Below are 27,689 nucleotides of genomic sequence, written 5' to 3'. Positions count from 1 at the left end.
ACCATCACTATTTCCACACCCAATCCAGGTGGCATCGGCACCACTTAGAAAAGAAACGGAAGGACATTTGTGCAGGAGGGTTGGACTTTATGAATGGCCTGTGGTGGGCAGCTCCAACGCAGCCAGTTCCCCGCTCGCCTCTGTACGCCTGCTAGATGCTACCAATAGCTCAGACTGGATGCGCTGAGGACCGCATCCGCGGCGGGGTTCACCTTTGGCGAGCCCAAGGCTTTGAAGGTGCAAGCCGGGGGCCGCTCCCGCCGGGGGGCTGGCCGGGCCCCGCCCCTGCGCCGCCCCGACCCGCGGTGGCGCCCGCGCCCGCCGGCCCCTCTCGCCCGACCAGTCTGGCAGCGCCAGGGCTCGGATTTCAAAGCCCTAGTCCCTGGCCGTGAATGGGTCCGCGCCCGCCCGGCCTTTCCCACAGCCCCCTCCCGCGCTCCCTCCCCGCGGCCCTCCCTCCGCCGCGCCCACGTGACGCCCGAGCCTCGGCGGCTCGGATTACCGCCGCCGCCGCCGCTCCAGTGCCCGCGCCGAGGCTGCGCCGCGAACTGCCCGCGCCGCGCCCCCAGCCCCACCGAGCCATGGCCCGCGCCGCCCGCCCACGGCCCGCAACCCCGGAGCGCGGCGCCGCCGGCCGCTGAGAGCGCGGCCTTGAGGCGGGAGCCCCGGCGCGGCCCCGGAGCAGCGCCCGCGGCGGCCCGGCCCCTCCCCTGCACGGCTCCCCGCGCCCCTTGCGCGCCCTGCCGCCGCGCGCCCGGCCCCAGCATGGAGACGGCAGAGAAGGAGTGCGGCGCCCTGGGCGGGCTCTTCCAGGCCATCGTCAACGACATGAAGGTACCCCGGGCGGGCTCCGGGCGCCGGTCCCCTCTGAGGGACATGTGGCAGGCAGCGGTGTCCTGCTGTGGCTGTGTGGCGCGTTGTGCGTGTGTGTGTGTGTGTGTGTGTGTGTGTGTGTTCTTGTCTAAGCCTGTCCTGCTGCACTCGCCCAGTGCCAAGGTTTCTGGGTGCCTGTCTGGGTCGGGAGAGGGGGTGCTCGCAGGTTGGGGTGTCCGTGAGATCGCCCCATACGATCCCGACCCGAGGCTGAGCACCCATGAGCTCTCGGTGCCCCAGACCCCTAAACTATGAATTGGGTTTGTTTCCAGGACCGACCTTTAAGGCCCTTTAACGGATCCAAGGTCTCTCGGGCCTCCGCCCCCTTCCACCACAATGCCCCCCACACACACACACACACACATACCCCGAAGCCCCAAAGCCCAGACAATGCTGTCACCGCCAAGGCAGGAAAAAATAATAAAGCAAAGAACCGTTAACTCTTTCCCCGCCGGCCTTGGGCCTCTGCGTGGACGCAGCCCCACCCCCCACCAACAACCCCAGCGATCTCCAGTACTCCAGTCCCCTGGGTGGAGTCATCCCTGCAGCCCGAGGAGAGGACCGAATCCACCTTGGGAGGAGGCAGGGAAAGGGCTGTGTGGTGGTTAAGCAACCCCACATCCTGATCACTCAAGGTCAGGCTGAGCAGGCACCCTTTTCAGTTGGGGAAACTGAGGCCTGGGAATGGCTCAAGGTCATTCAGGAGACCATTGGATCCTGCTTCTGACCTCGGTCCTTATTATCCGTCTGGGAATTTGGTGTCCTTATTATCCGTCTGGGAATTTGCTGAATTCTCCCTCACCCCAAAACAGGCCAGTGTTTGACAGGACTGCTCCAAAGTGACTGGGCAGGGAGAGCAGCGGCAGGGTGGGAGTCCAGAGCCAGCGTTCCCTGCCCTTAATCTACGAGCAGGATGGTAGACAGGGAAGGTCTCAGGCCCTGCACAGAAACTCCTGCGCCTCCTGCTTCCCCACCCTAGGCTCACACTTACCAAGAATGAGCCAGAATCCTACTAGACCCTGGGGGCTGAGGAACTCACATTCAGGTACGCCCTGCCCAAGGATTACAGGCAAGTGCTTTAGGAAGGTGGTGGCTTGCAGAGATGCAAGAGATTGGGGCTCCCCTCCCCGTGCTGCCAAGGGAACACCCCCAGTGAGGGGAGGCGTCTTTCAGATACTTGCCCCCCCCCCCCCAGAAAGAGGCCTGAGGCCACACTGGCCTGGGACTTGTCAGTTAGCAGCATGTCAGTGCCTTCCCATAGTTCTGTACTTTCCCCTGGGACCCACGGCCCTGGCAACTCCGCCTGAGGACCTCATCACCAGCCATCAGCGTTCCTGGCCACCTTGGAAGCGGTATGATCCTGGGGCCAGCATCCCATTCTGAACCTGGGTAATCCAGACCATCGCCCCTAGCCACTCCTGGGCTGGCAGAGGGTGGGCGCCTCCCCCGCACCACCTCCCACTGGCAGCCACTTAGCAAACACTGCAGCAGGCGGCCGCTTCTGCCCAGAAGAGATGGCAGGATTGTGTCCTCCATTTCCGCCAGTTGCAAGGAACTCCGTTGAGACCCGGGTCCATTCTCAGCGAGGGGCTCTAGCTAAGCAACAGGCGAGATTTCTAGATACGGTGGGGGCAGGATGGAAGAGGCTTTACCCGGTATTGTCATATCACATAGGCTGTGCCCCTGTCGATGACATGCATGTGATCAGGGACCCTGGCGTGAGAGATGGAACCAGTCACCTGGAGGCTGAGGGACTGGACTTTTAGAAGGCTGCTTCTGGCTGCCTCACTCAGTGGCCACCATGAGGAAGTTCGGGGAAACTCATATTACCCATGGGGTTGATCCCCAATAAGCTCCCCCATGACGTTCTCTGGAGCCACTAGAAAGCCCAACCCTGGGCTAGGGGGTCCCCGGTCATATCTGCAAGTACAGGAGCAGAGGTAGATACAAACCCAGAGGCTGAGAGAGCCCTGGAAACTAGTAAACTAGTTAAGAAGAACTAGTGAACTAGTTAACCATTAACTAGTTCACTAGTTCTCTGCTAACTAGTTTGCCCTGCCTTCTCAAGCCAGCTGAACCCAGAGACTTGAGCTCCCTGGGGCAACAGACCAAGTCAACAGAGGCAGGGGGACCCCCACCAAACACTGAGCCCGTCATAATCCAGAGTGGGGAGTGTCCCACAGACACATAGGCCCTAGCTTCTGGGGCAGGGCTCCTCGCAGAGAGCTGGGGCTCTCGCCCTCTTAACCAGTTTCCATCTGCCCACAGTAAGTAGCCCCTGGAGCCCACACACAGGCCCCAACTTTACAGTGCCTGGGGCTGGGCACACATACCCAGGGTCATCCATGCCCAGACCCACTCCATCTCCACCACAGCTGCTTCAGTCTCATCCTGGCCACTTGAATACCTCCCCTCTGTTCCAGAGCAGTCCCCCGTGCTTGTAACAAGAACCTGTGTCTCCCCCATTCTCTCAGTCCCTGTCACCTCCCTACACAGAAGCATGTGTAGGTGCTCCTCACGCTGCTCCCCTGAAAACAGGATCCCTTTATCCTGATATGTCAGGTGTAATATCAGACCTTGACCCTGGTCCCTTGACCCTTTGACCTCACTGAGCTTCTAGTTCCTTGTCAGAAAAATGGGGCAATAGTGGGCTCCATTCAGGATTCACTCGCAAGGTGGTGGGAGGTACTTGAGCACACACCAGAAGGAACTGAGTGAGTGCCTGGCCCAGAACACCTGGCCAGTGAGTGCAGTTACTGTGGCTAGTGATGACGCACAGGAGCCAGGTGAAGCTCGGACCCTCCCTGGGGCACCTGAAAAAAAGGCCTTTTCAGCTCTTTTACCCGAGGTCCTTTGTGAATCAGAGGGACATGGGAAAAAGAAATTCAGGTCCTTAAAGACTGAGGTTTCCAGATCCATCTACCAAGGAGAATTATGGGGCTTGCCTCCCCAGCACCGTGGTTTTCCTCACCAGCACCACTGGGGGAGCCTTTACTCTCTGAGATGGCCTAGGGGTTGCTGAGGGGCTTGAGCTTTCCTGGGGATCAGGAGAACTAACTTTGGACACCCTGACCCTAGCATTTCCTCTGCCCTGTGGAGGGAGACCTCAACAGGCTTCCCTGTTTAGAAGGTGTGAGGGTGCGTCCACTTGAAAGACCCCCAGAGGCCGGCCCCTGGCTTAGCTCCAGACGACTGCTGGGGGCGACTTCCCTGGCCTTTTCATTCAGAGCTGCGTGGGTGGGGACAGCCCACCCACAGCCTCCCCTTGTTCCAGCCTTGGTGCACTTCTCAAATATTTGCTTTCCCTGACACTGGCTTGACTGGGCAGGGAGAGAGTGTTTTTGAGGGTCTGTGAAGTGGCCCGCCTCCTTTCTGTCCCTAGAGAAGCTGGCTAAACCTACCCTGGGGTCCAGCCAAGAACCCCCCTTCCTGAATCCCTGGACCTGACCCTTTACCTTGGTTCTGAGAAGCCTCAGCCCCAGTCAGCCTATGGGGGACAGGGCCTTTGCTAGCCCTGGGCTACCTTTCAAAGAGCAAGGTCTCCCTCAGGGCAACCCCCAGGGCAGGGCTGAACTTTCCCCAGGCCTGTCGGCCATGAAGGGAGAACATTAGCCAGAAAAGCCCCTTAATCAGACTGGACAACTCAGTCACCAGGAGCCCGACCTCCCTATTGGGAAACCCCCTCCCAACATAGAGCCTGTGGCCAGGCTAGGATAAAGGCCACACTGTTCCCCTGAAGGGGAGAGGAGAGGCTGGAGAAAGGTGGCTCTGTTGGCCACACAAGGCCCCATTCAGCCTGGGGCCTAGTTGTCCCAGGCAGGCTGACCAGCCTGTATAGCAGCCATGGCCTCCCCAGGCCTGTGAGCCACCAATGCTGGCCAGAGATGACTGGCCTGCCTGAAGCAGCTTCCGGGCCACATTAGACCCTGTGTGCCTTTAATTCTGCCAAGCTCCATCTCCCACTACACATGGTAGGAATATAGCGGCCCCCACGGGGCTGAGCCCAGAGCCTTGTGAGAAAGCCTCCAAGGAAACCATCTGCCAACCCATTGTCTCCCCTAAGGGAGCTGCAGACAGGTGAGACACATTCCATCCTGTGCCTCTTGCCCCGTAGGGCTCAGTCACCTCCTCTATGCCGGGGCAGGGTCATCTCAGAAACTGTCTGGAGTTTGGACAAGATGTGGGAGCCCTGTAGCCCCCAGCTCACAACACCTTACTTCCTCTCCCACCTCACTACAGAGCTCCTACCCCATCTGGGAGGACTTCAACTCCAAGGCTGCGAAGCTCCACTCTCAGCTGAGGTGAGGCTGCACGGGGTGCTAGGGAGGGGTGGCTGGAGATGGACCTCTCACCTGATGACCGTACACCCCACTGTATCTTCCCAGGACCACCGTGCTGGCTGCTGTGGCCTTCCTAGACGCCTTCCAGAAAGTAGCTGACATGGCCACCAACACCCGAGGTGGGGAGGGAGCCGGTTTGGAGGTTGGGGGATGCGCCCCGTGGGCCGGGAGGCTGGAAGGGGACATGGGCCATGGGAAGGACACAAAGCCCAGAAGGGAGACCTTGGCTTCTGCTGTGATGGCAAGGGACAGGTGAGCAGTGACAGGGGTGTTACCAGGAGATCGCCCTCTTGCTGTGGGCAGCTCAGTTAACCCTTCAGAGCCGGTTGGCAGCTCTATAATTCCTCATCCACGTGCCTTCTGCAAACTGTACGGGACAGGAGAATAGCCCTTGGGGACTTGGAGGCCCTTTTCACTAGATGAATAACATCTAGCAAGCACCTGGGTTTCTGTACCTTTGAGTGATAGAACACAACCCACGCCTGGATCTTCTAGAAGCAGCACACACCAGTAAAACTGTGAGACCCCAGGTCTTCCATTTGGAAATTTTGCTGGCTTTTTCTTGGGTGACTCGTCTTTGTCCCAGCTAAGAGAAAGGAAAGGCTCCAGGACTTGCCAGTAGGACACACGAAGCCACCAAAGGCTAAGATGGGCCCGAAGTCCCAGTCCTAGTATCAGTGGCTGCAGGATTGCCGGCGCTGGGGGTGGCGCTGGGGCCGCCTTTGTGGAACAGCGCGCCCCCTAGTGGTCCGAGGCCGGGACTGCAGAGGCCCCCGTCCAGGCTCCTTCCCATGCAGCTTGCTTCCTCGCCAGGGGCCACGCGGGACATTGGTTCAGCACTCACGCGCATGTGCATGCGCCACCGCAGCATCGAGACCAAGCTGCGGCAGTTCACCAAGTGAGTGAGCACAGCAGACCGTAGCGGGTGTCCTAGCCTAGAGAGGCCATCCTTGCCCTAGCTCAGCCCCCTAGCCCTGAGCCACAGCTCTCTCCCACAGCGCGCTGCTGGAGAGTCTCATCAATCCACTGCAGGAGCGCATCGAAGACTGGAAGAAGTCTGCTAACCAACTGGACAAGGACCATGCAAAAGGTAGGGCGGGGCTCCGCGGGGTTCCCAGAACGTTTCCACAGGGACCCCGTTACCATAGCTCCCCTCTCGCCCCTGCACAGAGTATAAGCGAGCCAGGCATGAAATCAAAAAGAAGTCCTCCGACACGCTGAAGCTGCAGAAGAAGGCGCGCAAAGGTAGAGCTCACAGCGCCCCACCGAGGCCCAGCCCCTCGGGCCCCATTCTGCAAACCACCCTGTGGGCCACCCACCGAGCATCATCCTGACCAGGGGGATCCTATCCCCCCCACAACACAGGACACTCCGACATGCCGGGTGGGACCGAGGGAGCACCCAGCACCCCAGACATCCCAGGCCCCCACCCCTCCCCAGGAGTGGCTCATCCGGCTGTCTTTCACACATTCTTTCTTTCTGTCTCCTCTCCTCCTCCCACATCCGTCCTGTAGAGCTGCTTGGTAAGTCAAATGTCCGTCCCTCCAGCTGCTCCTTCTGTCCTTGTTGCATTTGTCTGTCTCTGCCACCCCCTCTGACCCCTCCCCCCAGCTCAGGGCCATTGGAAGGAACCGCTCCATTCCAAGAAGGAACAAGAAAGGCGGTTGGTCCACCAAGGGAGGAGCCTGGGGCACACCTCCCCTGGTGTCCTTGGGACCCCTGGCCAGAAATGAGTGGCAAGCTGGGTCGGTCTGCCAGGCCAGGAGGGGTTCACTGGCTGGGCAGAGTGGGGGTCGCAGGCCCTGGCTGCCCACTCCTGCCAGGCCAGCCAGATCCTTGGCTGTCACCAGCGCCATCCCCCTCACCGTTTCCTTCGCTTCATCCACTCACCTCTCTCTGTCTCTCTCGCTGCTTCTCTGTGCCGCTGTTGCTGTCCTTTGTGCTTTGTATCTCGCCCATGCTGAGATACTCCTTTTTGCTCCCTGGGCCCAGCCATAGCTCTCCTGACCCCTGTACCTCCTAGTGGCCTGGCCTGATGCTGAGCTGAGCCCCCACCCTGCTCTTCTTTGCTCTGCTTTCCCTCTCTACCTCTTGAAGTCAGGGCCACCGTGCTGGGGCAGTAGAGGCCTCCCGCTGGCCCTCCTGTGGTCTAGCCTATCCCGGATCCTGGGTGGCTCTGCAGCTTGGTGTTGCTATGTGTGTCTGTCTGTCTGCCTGTCTTCTCTGCCTGCTCTGGTGGGACCAGCCCCTCCACAAGCCTTAGAGTCTGCTCCATGCTCCCTGGCTCCCTTGACCTCAACCCCACAGCCAAAAACACTACCACAGGGGCCTAAGCCGTGGGTACAGCCAACCAGGCCAGCGTCCCCAGCGCGGCCTCTCCTCCCAACCCCTGCAGGGAAAGGAGACCTGCAGCCTCAGCTGGATAGTGCTCTGCAAGACGTCAATGACATGTACCTGCTCCTGGAAGAGACGGAGAAACAGGCCGTGCGCCGAGCGCTGATCGAAGAGCGGGGTCGCTTCTGCACCTTCATCACCTTCCTTCAGCCTGTGGTGGTGGGTCCCTCTATGATCTGGAGCCTCCACCCTGGGAAGGGACAGAGGACAGACCCAGAGTAGACCTCTTTACCTCCAAGATTGGATCCCTGGGTGAATTCACTCAGGGCCCTGTGCCCCTGGCCTGAAATCAGGTCTTGCAGCCTGTGACACTCCGGTGGAATCTAGACAGATGGTTGCATGAGTTACCTTGGTTGCACAGGCCCAGCCTGTATCAGCATTGGTTATCAGGGAAGGGTGCAAGGGGAGAGGCCCGTTTGTTTCTCCAGAGTGGGTAGAAGGTGTAGGGGCCTGGACCCTGACTGGCTGCTTCCTCAGAACGGCGAGCTGACGATGCTGGGAGAGATCACCCACCTGCAGGGCATCATTGACGACCTGGTGGTGCTGACAGCGGAACCCCACAAGCTGCCTCCGGCCAGTGAGCAGGTGCGGCCAGCCCTGGGGTCAAGGCCAAGACCGGGACCTGGGAAGACACGATTGATCCTGCCCTTGTTTTGTGGGGAGGTGCTTGGGGGAAGAAAACCAGACAGTATCCAAAAGCTCCTGTGGGGTTTCTGGGAACACCTGCCCTGATGTGGGAGGAGGGCTCAGACCGACACAGATGGGCAGAAGCCAGGCCCCCTGGGCTTGGCCCTTCCAAACAGAACCAAACCCACCCCACACAGAGACACACACAAGGCACTGGGCAGCCCCTGTGGTTGGGTACCCCACACTCCGTAGCACACTCCCCTGGGGTAGCCTCCCTTGGTTCATTCAGGGGTACTCTAAGCTGGCTCCAGTCCACAGGAGAAAAACAAGCCTCAAACCCCCGATGTCACTACTCCCAGCTGTGAGTCCTCGGGAGCTCCTGTTTGTCCCTTGTCTCCTGCCTGGCACAGAGGGGGCCCAGTAAGAAGCCTGAGTCAGGGGAAGGCTGGAGTTGGGCTTGGGGTCCTCAGGCTCATCTCCTGGGGTGTAGTTCATAGTTGGGGATGCAGTGGAAGATGGCCTGCCCAGTCCGCTCTCTGAAGCATGATAAGGCACTCTACGGGTTGGTGCCTTCTCTAGTGACTTCCCCGTGCCTCTGTCCAGGTGATCAAAGACCTGAAGGGCTCTGACTACAGCTGGTCCTACCAAACACCTCCCTCGTCACCCAGCAGCTCCAGCTCCCGGAAGTCCAGCATGTGCAGGTGAGTGTCAGGCTCATGCAGGGCAGAGGGAGAGCTAATCCTGGGGCTGTCTAGAGAAACCAAGTAAATCTGGGTAGGCAATTGCTCCAGCACCCCAGAACTCAAACAGCATGTAAGCATCCAAGGCCTCATCACATAGAGTGGATATGGGCACACACGTAGGTTGGCAGGAAAGGCGGGCAGCAGCTTCGAGGACGGACCATCATTGTGTGCCAGGCGAGTCCTGGCACCACTGTGTCAGGAGGGGAACTAAAACACCTGAGTCTTGATTTAGCCGTTGGTCCCTGCCAGGCGTAGGACAGTATGGTTATATCAAGCGGGGTGTGGTGATACAGGCCAGTAACTGTAGCACTTGGGAAGTGGAATCAGGAAGACGACAGAATCACCCCATCTCAAAAAATAACTTTTAAAAGCTAGGTGGAGCGTCAGTTGTGGTGGCACACCCCTTTAATCCCAGCATTTGGGAAGCACAGGCAAGTAGATCTCTGTGAGTTCAAAGCCAGCCTATTCACTGAGTGGATAGTGAGTCCCAGGACAGCCAGGGCTTTGTAGAAAAATTCTGTCTAAAAAAAAAAAGGGAAGGAAGGAAAGAAGGCAGGTAGGATGACACTTGCCTGAAATCCCAGCATCTGGTAGGGTAGAGAGTACAGGAATTCAAGGCCGTCCACAATTACATACCAAGTTGGAGGCCATCCGAGGCTATCTGAGACCCTGCCTTAATAAACCAAACTAAAACAGAGCCTAAGATCAAGAAACAATACGGGGTTTCTTAGAATATGTGTTTGGGCTTCAGGGTAAAAGACACTGCAGCCTGGTGGTAGCCGCAAATTAGTGCCAGACAGTTGCCACAGCTGTCAGCACTGACTTGTGTGGCTCTTCAGGTCTTACGGAGACGGGAAGAAGCTGGCAGTCTTGTTCATTCACTGGGCTGGTCCTGAGATTGGATTTCAGGAGATGCTCATGGTTCAAGGGTCCTTGGGTAGGGAGAGCAATGAACTCAGAGCAGCTTGTAGATTAGGGAGCTTCTGTCCCGGGTACCCCTTCCCCCCAAATTCTCTCGGTCTGGGCGCTGGGAGCTAGAGAAAAGCTAGACCCAGTGATCAGTGCATCCTACAAGGAGAGGTAAGGCCACAGCCTCTGGGTCCTCTTCAGACTTGGAGCGAGTGGCAGTGGCCGTCCCAGGAGGAATGTGATTACAAAGGAGCTGCTTCTCTGTGGGCCTGGGAGATCCAAGGTCTTGCCCGGGCGAAGGGGAGGCTCAGAAAACTACACTCCTAAAAGGAGGGACAGGGTGATGGTAGGGTAGGCCCCCGCTGGCAAGCCGCCTCCATCTCCAGACACTGTCATCTCACCGCACGCCAGGTACTCCGCTGAGACTAGACAGCAGGCAGCAGACTGAGGAGGCAGTTTAGAAACTAGCAGGCTTGTGTCTGTTCCCAGTTTTCAATGCCTGGTGACTCAGCTCTCCCACCGTGAACCTAAGAACAAGCGATCTGATGGTAATGTGGGAGGCAGAGGGAGTCCTCACACGGGGTGTATCCTGGCAGGGACTCCCCAGCACGGAGACACGCCATCCCAGAACTCCTCCGTAGTGCCTGGGTCTCGGGACCTTGTGGTCTGATGCTGTCTTTTCCTTCCTTTGTTCTTCTCCTCTCCCCACTCTCATCTGTCGCTCTTCCCTCTCTGCACACACCTGTGTCTCCTCCCTGTCCGGCTACTGTGCCTCCGCCACCCCCAACCCCACTTCACTCCCTTCGTGCCCCCAGCAGCGGTAGCAGTGCCAAGGGTGGCGGAGCCTCGTGGCCTGGGGGTGCCCAAACATACTCACCCAGTTCCACCTGTCGCTACCGCAGCCTGGCACAGCCAGCCACCACCCGCCTCTCCAGCGTCTCTTCCCACGACTCTGGCTTCGTCTCCCAGGATGCCACCTACTCCAAGCCCCCTTCTCCCATGCCTTCCGACATCACCAGCCAGGTGAGAGACCACCAGGAGGGCCTTGTGGGTGGGGAACGGGAGCCTCATGCCAACCTCAGGCTGTCCTTGACGGGGAGGGGGGAGCAGTTGGCTCATAGAGACTGGTCAGGTGGCCTTCCTGCCATTCCTTGCTTCTGTCGTTGATCTCCAACTCCACACTTTTAAACAGCGAACCGTTGTGTTTTAGAGGAGCCTCATACATGGCATATACCTGGATTTTCTTGTTTTATCCGAATCCAGAGCGTTGTACAAACTAGACAAATAACCTGTCGCTGGGCTACACCTCCAGCCTTAGCCATTTGTGTATGTGGTAGTTTTATCGCTACTTTATGTGTGGAAGTGTTCCGTCTGCATGTAGGTCTGTGCAAAGAGGGCATTAGGTCTCCCACAGATGGTTGTGAGCTGCCGTGTGGGTGCTGGGAAGTGAACCAGGGTCCTCTGGAAGAGCCTCCAGTCCTCTTAACCACAGAGCCTATGTGCACGTGTTATTTTTGAGTCAGAGTCGTAGATTGCAGAGACTGGTGCGTGTGCGCGTGCGTGTGTGCATGTGTGTTTGTGTGTGTGTGTGTGTGTGTGTGTGTGTGTGTGTGTGTGTGTGTAGATACAGGTGCACGTGTATGCAGGCGCATACGGAGACCAGAGGTCAACCTTGGATATTTTTCCTCTGTCTTCTTTTTTAAGACAGCGTCAGACTGGCCAGGAACCCACCGAGTACAGTAGGCTGGCTGCCTTCCCCGGAGCTAGGATGACGCGTGTGCGCGGCCATGCTTGGCTTTTCTTTTTAATGCTTGGTTTTATTGTTTTAAGTTGTGGGTAGGTGTCTGCGTCTGCTATGAGCGCAGGTGCTCCTGGAGGTCAGAGGCATTGAAGATGCTCCAGCTGAATGTACAGCCGGCTCTGAGCTCCGTGATGTGGGTGCTGGAAACCAAACTCAGGCCCTCTGGAAAAGCAGCGAGTGGTGCTCTTAACCACTGAGCCATCTCCCCAGCCCATGGCTTGGCTCTTCTTGGCTCTTGGGTTCTAGGGTCCTTGTTCTTGTAAGGCAAGCATTTTGCTGAGAGCCATCTCTCAGCCCCCATTGTATTCTCCTGCTGGCGTTGTAATTCATGTCCCACTTGCTTCTGTCTCTCTGTCTCTCTGTCTCTCTGTCTCTCTCTCTCTCTCTCTCTCTCTCTCTCTCACTATTATCCAAATGAGGGCTTAGGGCTTTTTTGTTCAGTGGGTTCTTTAACACTTTTTAATGATTTATTTATTTTTATTTTATGTACATTGGTATTCTGCCCACTTGTATGTGTGTGTGAGGGTGTCAGATCCTCTGGAACTGGGATTACAGATCATGAGCTGCCAGTTATGGATGCCAGGAATTGAACCCAGGTCCATTGGAAGAGCAAACAGTGCTCTCAACTGCTGAACCAACTCTCTAGCCCCAGTATTTTTTTAAAACAGGGTTAAGTTTTCCCTTTATAGTGCAGGCTGGGCTCAAAACTAGCAGTCCTCTGCTTCAGTCTTCCAAGTGCTAGGATTGCAGGAGTACATCCCCCTGTCTGCCTTCTCTCATTTTAGGCTTGTAGAAAAGCTGCAAAAAGAATAGTTCTCAGGTACCCGGCCCACTGTCTTACCTCAAAGCTAACATCTTAGGTAACAAACAGTTTTTGTTTATTTTACCTCCCTTGGTTTTGTTTGTTTGTTTGTTTGTTTGTTTGTTTTTGTTTTTGAAATAGTGTCTCCCTGTGTAACTCAGGCTGACCCCAAACTCTCCATCTTCTTACCTTAGTCTTTTTTTGTTTTTGTTTTTGTTTTTGTTTTTTTAAAGATAGGATTTTCTGTTTAACTTCCCTGGCAGCCTGGAACTCAATTTGTAGATCAGGCTTGCTTCGAACTCATACATAGCAGCCTGCCTCTACCTCCTGAGGGCTGGGATTAAAGACTTGCTCCACTACACCCGGATTACCTCAGCCTTCCTAACACTGTGATTATGGCTATGAGCCGCCACACCCAGCTTAAATACAAATGTACCAAGAATGGAACCCAAGGCCTTACAGGTGCTCAGCAAGCACTCTAGCACTGAGCTGGTCCTCCAGACCCCAAACATATTTTATAACCAGAGAAGTCAAATTGGTCTAATGTTGAGAACACCACAGTAGTGATGCTCTGTCCGCTGTGAGATCCCACTTTGCCTCATGACTGGTGATGAGGTGTAGCTGGCCTGACCACCCACTGTTCAGTTCCTCTTGCAGTTAATGTCCAGGTGACACCTTGAGACTGCAGATACCCCAACCCCGCTGAGCATTCACACCTTGTTTTAACATCTTCATCTGTTACAATAGCAGTTTCCCAGTTCCGTCATCCCCCGCCCACATTAACTGAAATCCTACTGAAAAAACTCATCCCTCTCCCCGTTTGTTTGCATTGACATTTATTTGTGCCATAATGGACCTATAAATAGTTCTTTTTTATTATTATTATTCTATGGGTTAAAATCCATTACCACTGAGTCTCAAGAATCTTTTAACTGATATATGCTATCCATCCATAACAGAGAAGTCAATGTATCACGGGATATCTAAGTCTGCAAACTGAACACAGGCAGCCAGTACCAAAAACAAGACACAGCTTGTCCCCAAAGTCCCTGCATTCCTCCATCACTACTCTCCTACACGCAAAGTAATTGCTGGCTCGTGTGTGTGTGTGTGTGTGTGTGTGTGTGTGTGTGTTTACATGTGTACATATGCGTGTATAACTTGCTAGGCCGGGAGAATAGTTCAGTTGTCAAACACTTACATAGCATACATTAAGCCTTAGGTTTGATCCCAGTACCACAAAAAAAGTTACAGATATGATTTATATGCAATCGTACAGTATGTACTTGCATGTTTGACTTAGGCTCTCAGTATTATGTTTATGAGATATGAGATTCATCTGTCATATGTGGAAACAGGTATCATTTCTATTAATATTAACATTCCATTGAATTAGTGTGTAACGTATTTCAGTATTCTATGTTTGGGGGACATTTTAGATAGTTCCCTGGTGTTGTACTTGCATTTCTGTTGCTGTGATAAAATATCATAACAAAAGCCTGCTTAGAAGAGAAGGGACTAGAGAGATGACTAAGAGTTTAGGAGCACAGTCTGCTCTTCTAGAGGTCCTGAGTTCAATTCCCACAACCACATAGTGGCTCACGACCATCTATAATGAGATCCGGTGCCCTCTTCTGCCATGCAGGTGTACATGCAGGCAGAACATTGTGTAGATAATAAATAAATCTTAAAAAAAAAAAAAAAAGGAAGAGAAGGGGATTATTCATTTTATAATCCAGATCATAGACCAACTCTGTGAGGAAGCCAGGGTAGGAGCCTCAAACAGCTAATCACCTCGACAGTCAAGAGACAAGAGAAATGAATGAATTCTTGCTTGTTTGCTTGTGCCTCGCTCGTTTTTCTCTACTCTTATTCAGATTAGGACCCCTGCCTAGGGAATGGTGCCACTCATGGTGGGCTGGACCAATTAACTTACAACAACCCCCATAGACATGTGCACGGGCCAATCTAGGTGTAGACAGTTTCTTAGTAAGACTCTCTTCTCAAGTGATGCTACATTGTGTCACGTTGACAAAGGTAACCATCACATTTATTTAGGGACCATGGCTACTCAGGGTACTGCTGTGCACATTCTGGTACACAGTTCTGTACAGGGAAAGGTGAGTGGGAGTAGAATTGTCAAGTCCCAAAATTCTTATTAACAAGGTTATGTCCATTATTATCTGTCCCACGTCCCTACCAGCCCTGGTATTTATAGCTTTTTCACTTGAGCCATTTTGACAGGTATACAATAGTAACACCCTGTATTTGAGTGTTTCTTATGATGTGGTAGGATATTTTTTCATGCCCTTTTTTCTTTTGAGAAAGGGTCTCATTATGTAGGCCTGGCTATTCTAGAACTATGTAGATCAGCCTGGACTCAAACTCACAGAAATCTGCCTCCTGAGTGTTGCAATTAAAGTTGTACGCTACCAGGCCCAATGTATTTTCATAATCTTAACGTCCATTTGAATATATTTTGTGCAAGGCCTATTCATATCATTTGTCCATTTTTCATGTGTGTCTGTGTGTGTTGATTTTTATAACTACAAATATTGTAGATGCATGTCCTTCATTAGAAATATTCTGAGTACGCACTTACTTCCTTTTGATATCTTTTTTTAATATTTATATTTTTTATTTCATGTGTGCAAGTATTTTCTGCATGTATGTGTACCACCTGCATGCAATGCCTGAGGGGACCTGAAGAGGGCATCAGAACCCTTAGAAATGGAGTCACAGCTGGTTGTCAGTCGCCATGTGGGCCAAACCCAAGTCTTCTACAGGAGCAGCAAGTGCTCTACAGATGAGCCATCTCTCCAGGCCCTTTAGTAGAACCTTTGATGAACTAGATGTTCCTAATCTTAAGATCAGTCTAGTTTATCCTTCTAAAAACTCGTTTGTGCTTTTGCTGTCCTGCTTGAGCTATTGAACCATTCATAGGCTCATCATTCTGCCATCTTATTTTTCCTCTCCATTTTCTTTGTCTTGCTTTATTGCACTGGCAGAGATTGATAGATGTTGATAGTGGGCATCTTTGTCTTTTTCCCAACCTCAGAGGGAAAGGTACATCTTTCTGTGAGTCTTCTCTGTTGGGCTAATGAAGTTCCTCACTGTTCGTGGTTGGTGCTGTTTTTCATTTTTTTCCGTGAATGAACCTTGAACTTCCATGCTGAGTTTTAACACCGTTTGTTTATTTTTTATTATTTAAGTCATATTGCTAAAGGCGAATGTGTTATTAATCCCTCGGTCCTCCTCTCTGATGCTTGATTCTCTTTCATTTGGGTGGTCTCAGTCAGGGACGGCATGGAAACTTGGGCAGGGGAGGGTGCTGCTGAAGCCACCTTGGGTTAGCTTCAGGGACAGGGTGATGGAGCTTCACCTGACTCCTGAACTCAGTGACAAAGTCAGCATCGGCCTTGAGGTCCCCTCTTCCCTGACAGCTCCTTGCAGCCCCTGTGCTGGACTGTCCTCTTCCTCCCTGCCACAGAATGTCAGCACCCCAAACACTCGGGAGCCTCACCTCCAATCAGCCTCATCCTGCTCCACCACTGCCTGGTACCCAGCCCCAGCCCCTGATGCCAGGTCATACATGTGGCTGTGCACAGAGAACTGACGGGAAGCTCAGCTGAACGTTCCCAGGATGGCCCTCGGGACTCTGTGGTCCCTCCTCCCCAGGCCATGCCTTTTCTGAGAAAACAGGGACACCATCAATCTGGATGCCCAAACCAAACACCTATATCCTCAATGTCACTCTTTCCTTTGCCACCGCACAAAAGCTGTCTCTAGGGAAGCCTTCGTTGAAGCCTTAAAGTATGTGGCTCTTGGGCTGGGGTCATGGACAGGTCAGTGCCTGCAGGCTGTGTCCTGGGGTGCTGCCTTCTGTGGTGGTCATGGTGGCTAAGGCCAAGGAGGGGAGTACAGGGTGAGCTGCTAAATTCAGATTGCCCACTGCATGCCACCGCTGTGACCACAACTCTTTTCTCCTCCCTGCCTCCCTGGCCTGTCTGCCCACGGGCCCCCATCTGCGACCACCCGCTCGCCTCTGCATGGCAGAAGTCCTCCAGCTCTGCGTCCTCCGAGGCCTCAGAAACCTGCCAGTCGGTTAGCGAGTGCAGCTCCCCCACCTCGGTCAGTGCCCCCGGCCCCAGCTGCCCACCCCATGCCCTCCTCACCAGGGGCAGCCAGATTCAGCAAGGAGGCTTGTGTGGGCGGGCTCCCTCCCGTCTTTGCGAAACGGGCACCAGGCACTTGCTGAGGTTGTACCTTTCTGTTTGACACACCCTGCCCCACCCCAGGGCTGGTGGGAACGGAACTGTCACTGCTGCCCACCAGATTCTAGCCATGGCCGTGATGGCAAGCCAGAGGCCCCTCACAGATCTGCACCCACAAAGGAGGGCCTCTGAGGTCATGGACAGTAAGGTCCTGACTTGCTTGCCACACCCTGCAGGAGTGGACCAAGGCCGGCCCCCATGAACAGCCCTCGGCCACCACCCTGCAGCGGAGGAAGGATCGCGTGGAGCTCCTCCGAGACGCCGAGCCAGGTCCCGCTGGTGGAGGCACTGTGGGCTCCAGCGGAGAGGAGGCGCCGCGACCCCGGATGTCCCCCGCCACCATAGCAGCCAAAGTAAGTGGACAGCGCCCCAGCCAGGCCCAGCAGGCCGTCTTCAGGGCCCACTCTGTCCACCTTGATGGAGCCACCCAGAGGCCTGGGAAAGGGTGGAAGTGGAGAGTGAGGCATTTAGTCCACCCTTTTCCCCCACACTCAGCATGGTGAGGAGGTGTCCCCTGCAGCCAGCGACCTGGCCATGGTACTGACTCGGGGACTGAGCCTTGAACATCAGAAGAGCAGCCGGGACTCGCTGCAGTACTCCAGTGGCTACAGCACACAGACCACCACGCCTTCGTGCTCCGAGGACACCATCCCCTCGCAAGGTGGGCCTGGAGGGGTCCCACAGGCTGGGTGTGCTTCACAGGACCCCCTCTACCGGGGACAGCTAGGATGAGGGCCGTACAGAAGAGGGCTTCCTTCCTTCTCTGTGTCTCCCTTGAGGTATGGGGCTCAGGGAGCACCTTGGCCCTGGCCTCACCACACCCTGTGTCTCCAGGCTCAGACTACGACTGCTACTCCGTGAACGGGGATGCAGACAGTGAGGGTCCCCCGGAGTTCGACAAATCATCCACCATTCCTCGAAACAGCAACATTGCCCAGAACTATCGCCGCCTGATCCAGACCAAGCGCCCAGCCTCCACCGCGGGGCTGCCCACGGCGGGGCTGCCTGCGGCCATGGGGCTGCCCTCAGGTGCGCCTCCTGGCGTGGCCACCATCCGCCGCACGCCCTCTACCAAACCCACTGTGCGCCGCGCCCTCTCCAGCGCCGGCCCCATCCCCATCCGGCCACCCATCGTCCCCGTGAAGACACCCACGGTGCCCGACTCCCCTGGCTATGTAGGGCCCACACGGGCAGGCAGCGAGGAGTGTGTCTTCTACACAGACGAAGCGGCCTCACCTCTGGCGCCAGACCTGGCCAAAGCCTCCCCAAAGAGGCTCAGCCTGCCCAATACGGCCTGGGGCAGCCCATCCCCGGAGGCAGCTGGCTACGGCGGGGCTGCGGCTGGGCTGCCCGCTGAGGACGATGAGGAGCAGCAGCTGGCTGCCAACAGGCACAGCCTGGTAGAAAAGCTCGGGGAGCTGGTGGCCGGCGCGCATGCCCTGGGCGAGGGCCAGTTCCCCTTTCCTACTGCCCTGTCGGCCACCCCCTCTGAGGAGACACCCACCCCACCCCCTGCTGCCACCAGTGACCCCCCAGCCGAAGACATGCTGGTGGCCATTCGGCGCGGGGTCCGGCTCCGCAGGACCGTCACCAACGACAGGTCGGCGCCCCGCATCTTATGATGGTGCCACCCTCCCCTCCTTGTCTGGGCCTGGCACGAGTAGGTGGCCTGATCTGTGAGCAGCGGCCAGCCACCCTGAGCAGCAGCGCAGCCAGAAAACAGAACAGCGCCGGGAATGAGGCACGGCCACTTTATAGAGAGACAACCAGGCTGGATCTCGGCATCTCGCAGGAAGTGACTTCCTTCACACCCCTCGCCAGGACAGAGCCTGTTTTATACTTTCCTCACCTACTCCTCCTCCTCTTCCCACAGGCCCTGCTTCTTCCAAACCCCAGAGCCCATAACCAAGGGCTGGGCCTGCTACTCGGGCCCCTCCTGGCCTGGGGTCCGGAACTCTCTTCCTCTGGCCCCACTGCCCTCGAGGGCCATATGCCCAGCTCTTTCCTTGAATGCTGGCTCCCTCTTCTCCCTGCCTGGGCCCTGTACCATTTCCTCTCGCCTTTGCCATGCCTCTCCCAGATTCCTCTCATTAGGGGGCAGGGTGGTCATGGAGGGGCCAGGCACCCAATCCGCTGAGGACCTGTTTGTGACTGGGGCTAGGGACAGTCAGGTGTCGCAAAGCCGGACCCACTCACGGGAGAGAGAGCCTAGCGGGAGGGAATGCAGGGGCCTTGTCTCAGGGCGCCTCCAGCGCCCCTCCTGCTGTGAGGAGTAGCTAGTGGAGGTGAGGCAGGGCAGCGGGGGGACTGAGTCCAGAGGCCCACACCGGGTCTCTCAGATGTCCTGTTCTCGTCTGGATGCTTTGAAGCTTTAACTCTGCGAGCACCTGGGGTTACAGTTTCACAATTGCTGGGGAATAAGGGCTGGAGCGTTAGAGGGTATGGGGGGTTATTTTATGACTGTAATAAAAATGGAGCTGACCCCAGACAAGAACTATGTGTGGGGCAAGCTGGTGGTACAGGGTGTGTGTTTTGAGTGCCTGAGAGACAGATGTGGGGGCCCCGTGGTGGGCTCGTGGCCAGAGAAGGGTAAAATCGGCTCTCCCAAAACCAGGGGAAGCTTCTCTTCTCAACAGCGTCTGGAGTGTTGGTAGAAAAGGCGGGAGAGGGCAGGCCAGGGGCCTCTGGCCATTCTGTTGTGATGTGAGTGAGCTGCAGGCCCAACTTGGGGCAAGTCTTAGAAGGTTGGTTTTGACTTTCTGTTGCCAGAGGCAACGCCATCCCAAGAGAGTCTTTGCCTGGAGGCCTGGCTGGAGCTGGCAGTGGGGGCCTGCCCCAAGTGTGCAGCCCGAGCGAGCAAGTCAAAGCACGTTAAGTGTAGGGCCAGAGGAGAGATTCAGGAGGTGCAGGTAAAGCGGGCGGCATTCTCCCCCACCCCACAGGAGGCCAGAGAGCATGCTGCGGTCTGCAGATGCAGTTGGAGCTGACCTGGGCCCAAGGGCATGGGTGCTCTGGTGCCGTGAGCTGGTACCCTAGCAGGACAAGCCCAGTAGGTCTGTGTGTGGATGGAGTTGTCACTGGACCCCCTGAGGCTGCTAGAGAATGACCTACAGGGTTTGAGAGCTAGCCCACCAAACTTGGTTGTCGCCAGAGCCCCAAGTATAGGGTCCAGGCAAGCAAATGGCCGGTGGAACCCAGGATGGCATTTTGGCTGCACCTTCCCCAGCGGGGCCATTAGGGCTGATGGAAAGGAACGCAGGACGTGAGTGGGTAGATGCGGCCCCTGCACCCTGGGGGTGAGTGGGTCCTAGAGGAGGGGGTCTGAGAAGATGGGCTTACTGCCGTCTGGGGGCTCCAAGCCCTGACGGGAAGGGAGGTCAGGGACTTCCAGGAAGGGGTCAGGGTGGCATGGCCACCCCACCTTCAGCCTTCTCCTTCCCTCCAGGGCTGTACATACTCCACCCCTTTGTCCGACCCACAGTATCCCCTCCCCACTGCCACCTTCCTTTAGTCCTCACCTCTCACATAGGTCCACCCTTGGGATCCGAGCCAACCATCCTACATCATAGAGACTTTGGTTTGGGGGCTTCTTCACATACACTTTATTTTTCATTTTTGTACAGCAAAATATTCTTTTCAGATGTGTCTTTTTGACTGAAGTAACTTTTCTGGTGCTGTTAACTTGTTCTTTTTTTTTTTTTTTAATTTATTTTGCCGCCCCTCCTGGTTCCTACTCACCCTCGTCCCCACCTCCCATCCTCCCCTCCCATTAAAACCACTTCTATTCTTTTCTTTCTGTCAAGTTTTGGATAAATTCTCCCACCCACCCCCCCTCTCCATCCTCTCCTTGGTTTAAATAGTCACTGCTACAAGTAACAAATGCACTGTGAAGAATACCAGTATTAATAAAGTGGTACTGTAGTTAACGCCCCGCCTCCTGCTGGCCTCCCTAGGCTGCCTTCGCTCCCCGCTCTACTCCCTGCCCCTTCACATCCTGACTGGGGCTCCAAGCCAGGTGTCACTGATAGAAGTTGGAGGGGGGAGGGGGGAGAAGAACTTGGGAAGGGACCTGGGTTGGTCTTTTAAGTACTCCCGTGGAGACTGTGGGGGAAGCCGGGAGGACCACGGCCACCAGGCACCTCGACACCCCAGCAGGCATGACGTGGGCCTGCTGAGATGTCAGGGCCTAGAGAAGAAAAGAGTGCTCCATGGGTCCTGGGTATGGCTCTCTCCACTGCAGGCTCCAGACACCCAAACCCAGACCCACGGCACACCCAGGCCCACCCTTCCGTCCCCAGAACCCAGCCCCTCCAGGTTTACCGTCACAGATGCAAGCCAAACCAAACAAGTGGCTGTTTTAATAGAAAAAGGGACCGGAAGAGCGCTGTTGTGGCAAGATAACGGCATTTGGTCAGCCCTCAGCCCCGCACCCCACATTCAGAACAACATTCAGAAAGCCCCAGAGAGCCTCGAAACCTGTGTGGCACCCCGTCGCCGGGCACCCACCTGTGGGGCAGTAGTGTTTGCAGATTTCGCAACCAGCCACACACAGGTAGGGGTGGAAGTGGAGGGAGCAACCGGCCTTCCCCTCCAGATTCTTCCCCCTCCCTCTCCCGGAGGCTCCAGGTGATACCACAGGTACGAAGGCAGGAAGCTGGGCCTGTTTGTGTTAAGGAAGGCAGAATGCCTTTCCCGGGAGGTCTTTCCTAAAGGGCTACCTACCCACCATCCAGGAAAGCCTCAGACCCAGGCCAGTTCCTAAAACATCCAGTGGCCCGACCCAGGGTCCTCATACACACACAGACTACTCAGGGTAACAGGCCACGGCTTGAGCCTGGGGAACTGGGCAGGGAGGTGGGGGGCTGCCGAGGCAAAGGGTACAGTTTGGCAGCTGCACATTGCATGAAGGACCCTGGACTGTGGGGATGGAGACTCGGCAGCTCACAGTCTTGCCATTTTAGGATGGGACTTTGTTTACCTGCAAGAGACAGAAAGGAGAAAAAAATACAGAAAAGCCCTGCAGAACAGAAGAGCCAACCCACCTATTCTTGTCCCCGTACTCAGGGCCCAACTCAGCTCCCAGAAACAGCCTGCCAGTCAAGAAAAGAGGGTATCCCCAAGACAGTGTGGACTCTGCCCACAAACCTGGGCCCAGATCTCTTGGCCCTCAGCTGCCAGCCCCACCCACAGGAAGCCCCTTACAGCAAGAGCAGTACAGCAGCTCCATGACCCGGAAGCAGTTGTCCAGCAAGGCTTTGGGCCGCACCAGCTTCAGGCTTAGGCCTGGGGTACTCAGAAGAGATAACACGGCTTCCACCTGAGGCCCGATCTCCACATCCTGGGAGGAAGGAAACCGTCAGGACAAGTTAAAAGGGACCCGACCACGTGAGAACCATGGTGGCTGCCTAGCCTGGGGCTGTCCCAACCCGGACCAGAAGTTTGTGACCAGCTGTCACTCCAAACAGAGGCTTCTCTTTCTCTATCATCAGAAAATAACCACACTGGCCAGGATAGGGAGGAAGCTGGGACCTCCTTGTTGCTCCAGCCTAGGCATGCTGGCCAGCCTCCAACATGGGAAAACTGCCCATCAGAAAGCAAAGCCCTCTCTCTACCTAAGGGAATAGAGAAGAACCTCGTGAGGAACCCTAAGGCACGCAGGCAGAGCGGAACGTTTGACTCCAAGCGCAGATACCTTCTCACAAAGCTAAACAGAAAGGACAAAGTAGAGAATACTGTTGGCCCCGGAAGTCCAGGGCCACTGGAGAGGCATCATGGGAAAGGTAGGGCCTGAGCTAAAGGACCACCTTCCCAAAGGCGGCCATAACCCTGGCAAAGCATCTGGGCTAAACTTTGAGCGCCAGGCCCTCCAAAATACCCTCAGTTCTACCCTTCAATACCTGTCATGTGACCCTTTTGGGAAACTGGGTAGACATAATTAATGTTCTCAAGTTTACATCCTTGTGTTTAGGGTGGGTTGTAAATCCAATGGAAAAAAATTGATGTTTTTCTGCCTCAGTGTTGGGAATAGGACCTAGGGCCTTAGGCATGTTAGACCAACTCTTTACATCTCTCCCCTAGGATCTTTGTAGTGAAAGGTCATGAAGACAGAGAGGTACTGGGCAGGAGCCATGTGAAGAGTGAGACAGAGGCGGAGTAAAGTCCAGAAAGAATGAAGATGCCCCAAACCTATCTATTCCTTTGCCTCATGACAGTCACTCAAGGTCAGAAACAGCAAGCAGGAGACATTCTTCCAAAAACTGAAGAACAGTCTAAAGCTAGACATGGTGGCATATACCTGTAGCCTTTCACTCCAGAAGCTGAGGGACATAAGCCCAAGCCAGCCTGGACACAAAATGAGACCCTGACCCTACAAACAAACCAACAAAATCTGGGAAAAGCTCAAAAAGGTAACACAGTGTCACCACGTGACCCTGGGATTCCACGCCCATTAATCCACTTTTTTTTTTCCTTTTTGGTTTGGGGGTGGTATTTTTTATTTTGTCCCCTGTTGTTTCAAGACAGGCTCTCACTCTGTTGCTCTGTAGACCGGGCTAGCCTCGAGCTCACAGAAATCCACCTGCCTTTCCTGAATCCTGGGGATCAAGCTTGCTCCTCTACACCTGGTCCTTGTTTGGGTTTTGAACAAGGTCCAGACACGTAGCCTAGGCTGGCCCCAAACTTACAAACCTCCTGCCGCACTCAGCCTACCACCCGTGGGGTTAGAGTCTGTTCAGCTTTATCCAAATCAGTGGATAAAGTTTATCCACTGAAAACTTTATCAAAGTGCAAGAAGCCAGACACAAAAGGATAGATGGGGTATGATCCGTCTTAGAAACTGTACCAAAAAAAAAAAAGCAAACACAAAATGGGAGAAGAAACAAATTACAGGCTATTGGGGGCGGGAAAAGGTGAGAAATGACGGCTTCGTGTATACAGTTTCTGCTTGAGGTGATGGAAAGTGCCAGAAATGGGGGGAGGGGTGCTGCACAACCCTCTGAGCGTAATTAACACCGCAGAGCCGTAAACTAACGAGTCAGAACCACGGGCTTTTCGCGATAAAACGAGGTCCCTCATGGCACAGCCTCCATGACTGCTCTCCACTGAAGTAGACTTTTGTTTTTCGTTGCCTTGTCCTTAAATTATTTTTCTTGTTTCTATGGAGTGTGTATCTGTGTGTGCGTGTGTGTGTGTTCCATGTATATGAGTACCTGCGGGGGACAGCAGAGGCTGCTGCTGGATTGCCTCTGAGCTTCAGTTGTGAGCCAGCTGGCTTAGATGCTAGGGTTCTCTGCAAGTGCTTTTAACCACTGAGCCATCATCCCAGGCCAAGTTTGTGTGTGTGTGTGTGTGTGTGTGTGTGTTTGTTTTTTGTTTTTGTTTTGTTTATTTTTTGATACAGGGTTTCTCTGTGTAGCCTTGGCTGTCCCAGACTCACTTTGTAGACCAGGCTGGCCTTGAAATCATAACGATCCACCTGCCTCTGCCTCTGCCTCCCCGAGTGCTAGAATTACAGTTATACACCACCACTGCCTGGCTCAGGCCAAGCTTCTTCTTTTTTTTTTTTTTAATTTTATTTATTTATTGTGTATACAGTGTTCTGCTTGCATGTACACCTGCATGCCAGAAGAGGGCACCAGATCTCAATGTAGATGGTTGTGAGTCACCATGTGGTTGCTGGGAATTGAACTCAGGACCTTTGGAAGAGCAGCCAGTGCTGTTAACCTCTGAGCCATCTGGCCAGCTCCCGGCCAAGCTTCTTAAGGAAACAATGCAAACAAGTTGGGGTGGGAAAGTGAGACGAGAATAATGCAGAACTCAGAATCTAGACATCTTCCAGTGGATGAGGATAGGATAAGGTCATCAAATCCATGGTTTATGGATAAGATTTAGGCTTCAACCCTTTCCTTTACAAGTGATAACCTACAAGCCCAGGAGTTAAACAACTTGTTCAAGGTTACACTGTTGGAAACAGAGCTAGTGTTCCAGGACCCGACCTCTTACATCACAGTACCATGATCAAAGAAGGTAAGTGAAATCCATCTTCAAAGCTAGGTCACAGCCTTTTAAGAGTGTTGGGAAGAAGAGAGATGAGAGGCTGGCCAAAAGCTGGGCCGTGGTGGTGCCTGCCTTTAATCTCAGCACCCGGGAGACAGAGGCAGACAGATCTCTGTGAGTTCGAGGCTATCCTGGTCTATAGCTCGAGTTCCAGGATAGCCAAGGCTACACAGAGAAACCCTATTTCGAGGTGCAGAGCTGGGGTCTAGCTCAGTGGTAGAGGGAGTACCAGGTGTGCTGGCTGGACACCCAGCATGGGGGAGGGCAGGGAGAAGGGCCAGACCTGGCTACACCTGAATAATAAAACCATCTGTATGTGCTTCAGTCAGGGAGCCCAGGATGAGGTCAGAGGACTGAGGCTCACGCTCTCCTCCCCAGCCTCGATCCTATGAGCCTTTAGGAATCTGTTCTTTTGGCAAAACGAAGGCAGAAAAGGTCTCTTCCTCGAGCCACATAAGCTTGCCAAAGGGCACCCGATTGCCCCAAACACCCATCTTGCCCATGAGCACAAAAGGGCAAATTCCTGTGACCTTCTTAGCAGGAACTGGGGAACCATCCCAGGAGTGGTTCCAGACAGCTGCAAAAACAGTCGCCTGTCCCCAAGCCCTTTCATCATCAGAAGTCCTCAGTGGATGTCAGATGATCTGGCTACAGGCTGGGGAGGGCAGGCAGCTGGCTGAGCAAGGCAAGCGTGACCCAGCAGGTGCACACCAAGGGCCTGAGGAGGTAGGGACATGTGATTATGTCCGTCACTTTACAGCTCGGGAGATTTTTGGCTGGTTGACCAGATGGCTTTTGGGTTTGCTTTTGATGCAGGAACTCACTATGTATAGCCCAGACTGGCCTCGAACTTAATGACCATCTTTCCTCCTCAGCCTCCAGAATGCTGGGGTTACAGTCCTGCCACGCTATCTCTTTTCCCTTACTTTTTTTTTCTACACCTCATGCCAGATCTCATTATAGATAGTTGTGAAGCACCATGTGGTTACTGGGAATTGAAATCAGCACCTCTAGAGCAGCCAGTGTTCCTAATCAATGAGCCATCTCTCCAGCCTCCACCCCTTTTGTTCGAAACTCAAGTCAGAGTCACTAGGGCTCACCCTCAGCACTCCATAGGTTTCTGATAAAAATGCAGTGTCATGGATCTACTGTGACCCTATTACACAGAACAGTTTCAAAACTCTGATATTTCCTGTCTCCCAACCTCTCTTCCTTTTCCTCTTTCTAGAGGAGGCTCATTTGAAGTCAGAAGATTCCCTGGATTGCTTAAGACTTAGGGCACAAGAGGCAAAGGCTGGTCTACATAGCAAGCTTCAGGCCAGACAGGGCTTCACAGTGAAACTGTGTCTCAAAACAAACAAATAAATAATGCTGTCTTGCTGGGATCAGGCCGTGAAGTGATTAAACTTAAATTTTTTTTTTAAAAGCTCTTGATTTCATCTGGAAGATTTCCAGGGATTGTGTGGCAATGTCTACAGAAAAAAAAAAATATATATATATATATGTAATAATGCTGTCTTATGGAGATGATGTGCTCTGTACACCCATGAACTCACTGAAGCTCTCTGATTACCTGCACAAGCTCTATACAAGGTCAAGCCAGCATTTTTAACGAACAGTTGGTACACTAATTGGACTCAATGGGTTATAAAATAAAAATATAAAAAAATAATAAAAATATCTCAAGTTAAAAAAAAAAAAACAAAACAAAACAAAAGGGAGAGAGCACATGTAATCCTGAAACAAGGTCCCAAGTTCCTCCTGTCCCCATCCCTCATGCCTCCCTCATCCTCAGCACATGGCAGAACTTTCCCTGCCCAGCCGTCTGCCTGCCCCTGTCAGACCCACACATGCGTGCGCACAGCTCACCAGGAGGCTCCGATGAACGTTCTCCAGCAACATCTGAACCTCCTGCAGATACTTCCAGGATGGGTGGCCCTCCAGCAGCACGTCCAGCACAGACTCGGTGGCATTGAGACTCACCAAGACCCACAGGTACTTCAGCTCCCGCTCACTCACCCGGGCCTTCTGCTGCAGGGACAGGAGACATCACTGAAATGCAAGCATAGGCCTTTGGGTTGTGACCACTCCCCTACCCCACGGACCTGCCACTGCGCGGGAGCAACCTCAAGTCACCCACCGTGGCCAGCAGACAACCTTGGGCCTAGGTTAGTGGCAGGCTTGCCAGAATGGCTAGGGAAAGACCCCTGGTCAGTAGGACAGCCTGCCGAGACCCACAGGCTTCTGGGCCATCATGGAAGGCAGCGGCTCCCCGCTGTCCCGGGAGGGGGGTCCTCACCAGCCTTGTGATGTTGGCGACTCTGAGAACCCCCTCATAAGGCACGGCGATCCTGTAGTTGATGGGGAAGTAATGTTTCTGGGGAGGAACAGGAACAAGCGATGAGATCTGAGGCAGAAACTGTTTAGACGGGACCCCCAAGGGAGGAACCCAGCCAGCAGGGTGACAAGAGACAGTTTCTCTATTGAGAAGACATATCTGGGCAACTGGACTAAAAGACAGCTTACTTTCCCCTGGGACAAAGGGAGGCTGAAATCAGATACACAGGTCCTGTGAAGGCCGAGTTTTCAGGCCTAGAGTATAAATCTAGGAGTTTCAAGAAGTCAGGGTGCTCTGAAAGAGAGGAATGTGGTTCATCTGACACTTATAAAGGTAACCTTTGCGCAGCTCTGTGAACAGAGCTAGACACCAGTGAGTCAGACACCTTATTGTTAACTGTTACTATTAATAGTGTGTGTGTATGTGTGTGTGTGTGTGTGCAGGCGTGTACACCTCAGCACTGATGTGGAGGTCAAAGGATAACTTTCAGGAGTTGCTTCTCTCCTTCCATCTTTATGCGAGTTCCAGGAATC

General features: G+C 54.4%; 2 protein-coding genes across 13 annotated transcripts in view; one reads left to right on the top strand and one right to left on the bottom strand.

Moving 5' to 3' along the window:
• Positions 1-413: 413 nt before the first annotated feature.
• Mtss2 (MTSS I-BAR domain containing 2) lies at positions 414-20,690 on the top strand. Of its 9 annotated transcripts, XM_060391983.1 has the most exons (15): positions 428-834; positions 1,853-1,918; positions 5,113-5,174; positions 5,259-5,332; positions 6,027-6,111; positions 6,212-6,303; positions 6,384-6,458; positions 7,609-7,766; positions 8,085-8,192; positions 8,838-8,935; positions 10,693-10,909; positions 16,546-16,620; positions 16,940-17,116; positions 17,259-17,424; positions 17,598-19,734. In XM_060391983.1, the coding sequence occupies exons 4-15, from the start codon at positions 5,314-5,316 to the stop codon at positions 18,383-18,385; spliced, it is 2,058 nt and encodes a 685-aa protein (XP_060247966.1). In that variant the 5' UTR covers positions 428-834; positions 1,853-1,918; positions 5,113-5,174; positions 5,259-5,313; the 3' UTR covers positions 18,386-19,734. The 9 variants fall into 9 exon arrangements, with proteins under 9 accessions (XP_060247964.1, XP_060247963.1, XP_021488218.1 ...); XM_021632543.2 differs by lacking the exon at positions 1,853-1,918 and having other exon boundaries at positions 422-834; positions 10,705-10,909; XM_060391979.1 differs by lacking the exon at positions 1,853-1,918 and having other exon boundaries at positions 422-834.
• Positions 20,446-27,689, bottom strand: part of Il34 (interleukin 34) — a 55,500-nt gene continuing 48,256 nt past the window's right edge. For 3 of the 4 annotated variants that reach the window (XM_021632548.2, XM_021632549.2, XM_021632550.2), the window contains exons 4-7: positions 27,118-27,195; positions 26,688-26,849; positions 21,966-22,101; positions 20,446-21,741 (exon numbers count right to left, since the gene is read on the bottom strand). In XM_021632548.2, coding sequence (XP_021488223.1) covers positions 21,572-21,741; positions 21,966-22,101; positions 26,688-26,849; positions 27,118-27,195 — 546 coding nt within the window. In that variant the 3' untranslated portion in view covers positions 20,446-21,571. The remainder of the gene's footprint in view (positions 21,742-21,965; positions 22,102-26,687; positions 26,850-27,117; positions 27,196-27,689) is intronic. The other variant, XM_021632552.2, reaches the window with a different exon arrangement.

This window comes from Meriones unguiculatus, chromosome 10, assembly GCF_030254825.1.
Source record: "Meriones unguiculatus strain TT.TT164.6M chromosome 10, Bangor_MerUng_6.1, whole genome shotgun sequence".
In the NCBI taxonomy this organism is placed as follows: domain Eukaryota; kingdom Metazoa; phylum Chordata; class Mammalia; order Rodentia; family Muridae; genus Meriones; species Meriones unguiculatus.
Note: the sequence above shows the minus strand (reverse complement) of the source record. Positions and strands in the feature narration are given on the sequence as shown.

Coding starts and splice junctions, on each gene's coding strand:
- Mtss2 (XM_060391979.1), top strand. CDS start 766: ATGGAGACGGCAGAGAAGGAGTGCGGCGCCCTGGGCGGGCTCTTCCAG. Junction 7,767..8,084: donor CCTTCCTTCAGCCTGTGGTG/GTGGGTCCCTCT, acceptor CTGCTTCCTCAG/AACGGCGAGCTGACGATGCT. Junction 8,936..10,692: donor CGGAAGTCCAGCATGTGCAG/GTGAGTGTCAGG, acceptor TCACTCCCTTCG/TGCCCCCAGCAGCGGTAGCA.